Raw genomic sequence first — 4,693 nt, 5'->3', positions numbered from 1 at the left:
GTCCAATGTTCTTCAAACGTGGTTCGTATCTTGGGGAGAGGCTCTAGCAGCTCTAGCAGGTTAATAAAAGAGTGAGAGTTCCAGTTTCCCACCTCTAGAATACTGTTCTGGAGTGCCTGCAATGCATGCCACTGTTTTTTGTGGGACTACTGTGTGTTTAATGCCCGTTCCGGGCCGTTCCGGGGTGTTCCGGAGGCATTTTGGCCTAGAAAGTGTTAATAAAAGAGTTAGGGTTCCGATTTCCCACTCCTAGAGTACTGTTCTTGAGTGCCAGCAATGCATGCCACTGTTTTTTTGTGGGACTACTGTGTGTTTAATGCCCGTTCCGGGCCGTTCCGAACCGTTCTTGGGTGTTCCGGAGGCATTTTGGCCTAGGAAGGGTTAATAAAAGAGTGAGAGTTCCCGTTTCCCACTTCTAGAATACTGTTCTGGAGTGCCTGCAATGCATGCCACTGTTTTTGGCAGTACTATTGTGTGTTTAATGCCCGTTCCGGGGTGTTCCGGAGGCATTTTGGCCTAGGAAGGGTTAATAAAAGAGTGAGAGTTCCCATTTCCCACCTCTAGAATACTGTTCTTGAGTGCCTGTAATGCACGCAGCTGTTTTTTGCGGTACTACTGTGGGTTTAATGCCCGTTCCGGGCCGTTCCGAACCGTTCTTGGGTGTTCCGGAGACATATTGGCCTAGAAAGGGTTAATAAAAGAGTGGGAGTTCCAGTTTCCCACTCCTAGAATACTGTTCTGGAGTGCCTGCAACGCATGCCACTGTTTTTTGCGATACTATTGTGTGTTTAATGCCCATTCCGGGCCGTTCCGGGGTGTTCCGGAGGCATTTTGGCCTAGGAAGGGTTAATAAAAGAGTGGGAGTTCCAGTTTCCCACTCCTAGAATACTGTTCTGGAGTGCCTGCAACGCATGCCACTGTTTTTTGCGATACTATTGTGTGTTTAATGCCCATTCCGGGCCGTTCCGGCCCGTTCCGGCTTTTACCCTGTCCCGTGAAGAAAGCCATTCGGCTAACAGTGGCCTAGGGCCACTGTTTTTTGCGGTACTATTGTGTGTTTAATGCCCATTCCGGGCCGTTCCGGCCCGTTCCGGCTTTCGGCCCGTTCCGGCTTTTACCCTGTCCCGTGAAGAAAGCCATTCGGCTAACAGTGGCCTAGGGAGACAGGAATCTTGAGATGCAGCTAGTTGGGTCGTATATTCTCTCATGACCTGTAGTAGCCTGAATGAGTGTGAGTATGTCTGATGGGCGGAACCCATTCCCCACTATCCTCCCTTGGGTTATTGATTGTTAGTTCTGGCAAAGGTGTTTACCTGACCAGAAGCCATATCTTACCAATTAACCTGATCAAGGACTATTGCATACTGAGTGGTTACTCCAGGACCTGACAGATTGCCAGAACTACTATTCTCTCCGACCCAGCAACCCCCCTCCAGCTGGAATGAGGAACGGAGGCAGAGGCAACGAGGCAGACACCAGTACCGGCTCTGAGCCTGATGGGGCTGCCCCTGAGGAACACAAGAAGAAGTCCCACAAGTCAACCGGGACTAAGTGATCAATTCATTTGCATCCTGGTTCTATTGTAGAACACGTGGTGGGCAGTGATGATGGATGGCTTCGTCGAGAACTGCTCCAAAATCAGCAAGTGAGCAATCTCGAAGGTCAAACGTCCATAGACTTGGAAGAAGGTGGCGCACATCTTTTCCTCCTCCTCGATCTTGGAAGACTCAAGGAAAAACTCAAACCAGGAGATGTAAGGTTCCCAATCTTCCACGGTGGTGTCGGATGGGTTGAAGTGTCCTGGAGCGGCAGCCATGGTCCCGGGAGTGAGGGAATTTCCGGCAGACAGTGAACAGCTGGATGGCCAAGCAGGCACCATGCCTGATCAAGTGGCTACGGACTCTCCCGGCATCACGCCAGTGCCACAGCCTTCTGCCAGCGCTGCACCAACAACGTCGGACCAAGGTCCCTAGATCATGACCCCTCAGATAGAGCCGCAATGCTCAACCCGCAAATGACGCAAACCAGCATACGTAAGAGATTTTGTCTTTTAGGGGACTTTGGAACTTAGGGGGGAGGGGTGTTATGTATTGAGCCTGAGTCAGCCCTCTATGTATACTGGGAACTGGTTGAGCTTGCTACTATAGAACAATAGCTTGCCAGGATCCTGAAGTAGACCAATAGATAAGTAGTGTAATGTAAATAGCCTATCCGTGGGAGTGTGTGTGTGTGGGGTCGGGTGTTTGCATGCTTTATAATCAGGGCTCAAACCTTGCTCGGTGTCCTTGTTGTGTTCCTGAAATCACTAAATAAACTAGAGCTGGTCACTGCAATGCATCCAGAACTCAGTATTTAACAACAGCCTTGTGAATTAGTGGTTAAGCATTGCTTTGGAACAGAGACTCTTAGTTTCCCACGTGCCTGTTTAAACATACATGCTTCACCTATGAGTAGGATAAAACTCGGTAATAAAACCCATTTGAACACCTACATTTTAAAACATATAGTATTTTGATTTTATTAATGTCATGTCAACAATTTATATGTATTTTTGGTATATAATGTAATGGAACAATTCAGTTTATCTCACAGTATTTTATTTTACATAACAATTTTATCCAACCATTTTACAACTATGTGTAAAATGATTTCAGGGAGAGGCCCTCCTGAGTGTCCTGTCAATCAAAGAAGCTCAGCTGGTGGGCAGATGAGAGGCCTTTTCAGTGGCAGCCTGTTGGGATTCTGAGATTCGATGGTCGTTTTGCAAACACAAGAGCCACATTAGTAAAAGAAAAATATCTTTACTACAAAACAAAATAAAGCATGGGTAAGGTACTTTGGATAAAAGAAATTAAAAAAAAGGTTACATACTTGCAGTTACTTTCAGTACTAAATGCTAACAGCTACATCTTTCTATCTGTGTTGGCTTCTAGAGGGGAGCTTCCTCTCTCCTTCACACAAAGAGCCATAAACCTTGTGAATACATTAATGCTAGATCAAAGCATTTCACTTCGTTAGGAAAAACACCTCCCACAAACTTCCCCGCCGTTGAATACATTATGTAACGTAACATCCTGTTTCCTAACAAACAACACTTAACTCTGTAATGACTGAAGTGCAAGCAACTTGAAACTCCAACAACCCTTCTCAAGTTTCATTTCAGTCATGCTTTGGGTCAATTAGGTTCATCTTCTCACATAGGTTTGCGGTCCTGGCTGCGTTGAGTGGCTTGGTCAAAATGTCCGCGATCATTTCTTCAGTAGGACATCATTGAACTTCAACCAGTCCTTTCTTTTGTATATCTTTCACTAAAAGACATTTGATGGCAATGTGTCTGCTGCTTGTCTTTGTATTTTCACCTTTGCATATGTTTATACATGCCGCATTATCTTCAAACATGGGTATTGGCTTAGGTTCTTCTATGCCAAAGTCCTTTAGCATGTAGATGATCCATTCTAGCTCATTGCAGGCAGCTTGAGCCGACACACATTCTGCTTCAGCAGTTGATTGAGCGACAATTTGTTGCCTTTTGCTGACCCAGTGAATCACACTGTTTCCGTAGTAGAATAAGTATCCACTAGTTGATTTTCCATCTTCTTTCTTTTTCCCCCAGTTGGCGTCCATGTATTCAACTAGTCTTGGGTCATCAGAGGCTGAAATCAATAACTTTCGATCAGCTGTTTTCATGAGGTACCTGGCTAGCCTTTTCACAGCATTCCAGTCATGATTATTTGGTGAACTCGTCTTTCTGCTTAAGATTCCAACTGCAGTAGAGATGTCTGGTCGAGTAACTCGGCTTAGGTACAAGAGCTTTCCAATTGCTTCTCTGTATTCATGATTGTTCTCAAGTAGGTTTCCATCAGTCAGGTCTAGGTAAGATGATTCCATTGGTGTTTTAATGTTTCCATGTTTCTTTATGCCCATAGAGTCAACAAAGTCCATAATTTTGTGTTTCTGATCCAAGAGAAAACTTCCATCGTCCATTTTCTCAATTTGTATTCCAAGATAGTGTTTTATATCTCCCAGTTGTTTCACTTCCACATCTTTGTTTACTTCATCAGCTATTTCCTTGGTTTCTTCTTTGTCTTGACAGCACAAAATCAGATCATCCACGTAAGTAAGCATATATTGGTATTGTTTATTCTTGATCCTTGTAAACAAACAGGATTCAGCTTCTCCTTGTTTGAAGCCTTGCTTTTGTAATAACATAGTCAGTTTATCGTTCCATCCCTTTGCAGATTGTTTTAGTCCATAAAGATCCTTTTTAAGTCTACAGACAAGATCCTCTTTTCCTTCTTCTTGAAAACCGTCAGGTTGCTTCATGTAGATTTCCTCAGTTAATTCTGCATTAAGAAAAGCAGTTTTGATGTCCACGTGTTCCACATGCATGCCTCTTGAGGCTGCTATGCTTAAGAACATTCTGAAAGATGTGTGACTTAACACACGTGCGAAAGTATCGGTATAATCAAGTCCATATTTTTGTGTGTAGCCTTTTGCCACTAGACGTGCTTTGTATCTTTCCACACTACCATCAGGATTATATTTCACCTTGAGCACCCATTTGTTGTCGATAGCTTTTCTTCCAGGAAGTAACTTTGTAAGTGTCCAAGCTTGCTTCTCATGTAAGGATTTGATTTCATCATTCATTGCGTCCATCCATTTGTTTCTCTCTGGTGTAGGTAGTCTTTTTATG

General features: G+C 44.2%; 1 protein-coding gene across 1 annotated transcript in view; it reads right to left on the bottom strand.

Annotated features, from left to right (window-relative positions):
• Window positions 1-1,555: 1,555 nt before the first annotated feature.
• Window positions 1,556-4,693, bottom strand: part of LOC107107632 (uncharacterized protein K02A2.6-like) — a 17,543-nt gene continuing 14,405 nt past the window's right edge. The window contains 1 exon segment of the mRNA XM_015407936.1: window positions 1,556-1,800. Coding sequence (XP_015263422.1) covers window positions 1,556-1,800 — 245 coding nt within the window.

Source organism: Gekko japonicus, unplaced genomic scaffold, assembly GCF_001447785.1.
Source record: "Gekko japonicus isolate JY-2015 unplaced genomic scaffold, Gekko_japonicus_V1.1 scaffold5314, whole genome shotgun sequence".
NCBI classification, from domain to species: Eukaryota; Metazoa; Chordata; class Lepidosauria; order Squamata; family Gekkonidae; genus Gekko; species Gekko japonicus.
This window is presented reverse-complemented; position numbering and strand designations above follow the sequence as displayed.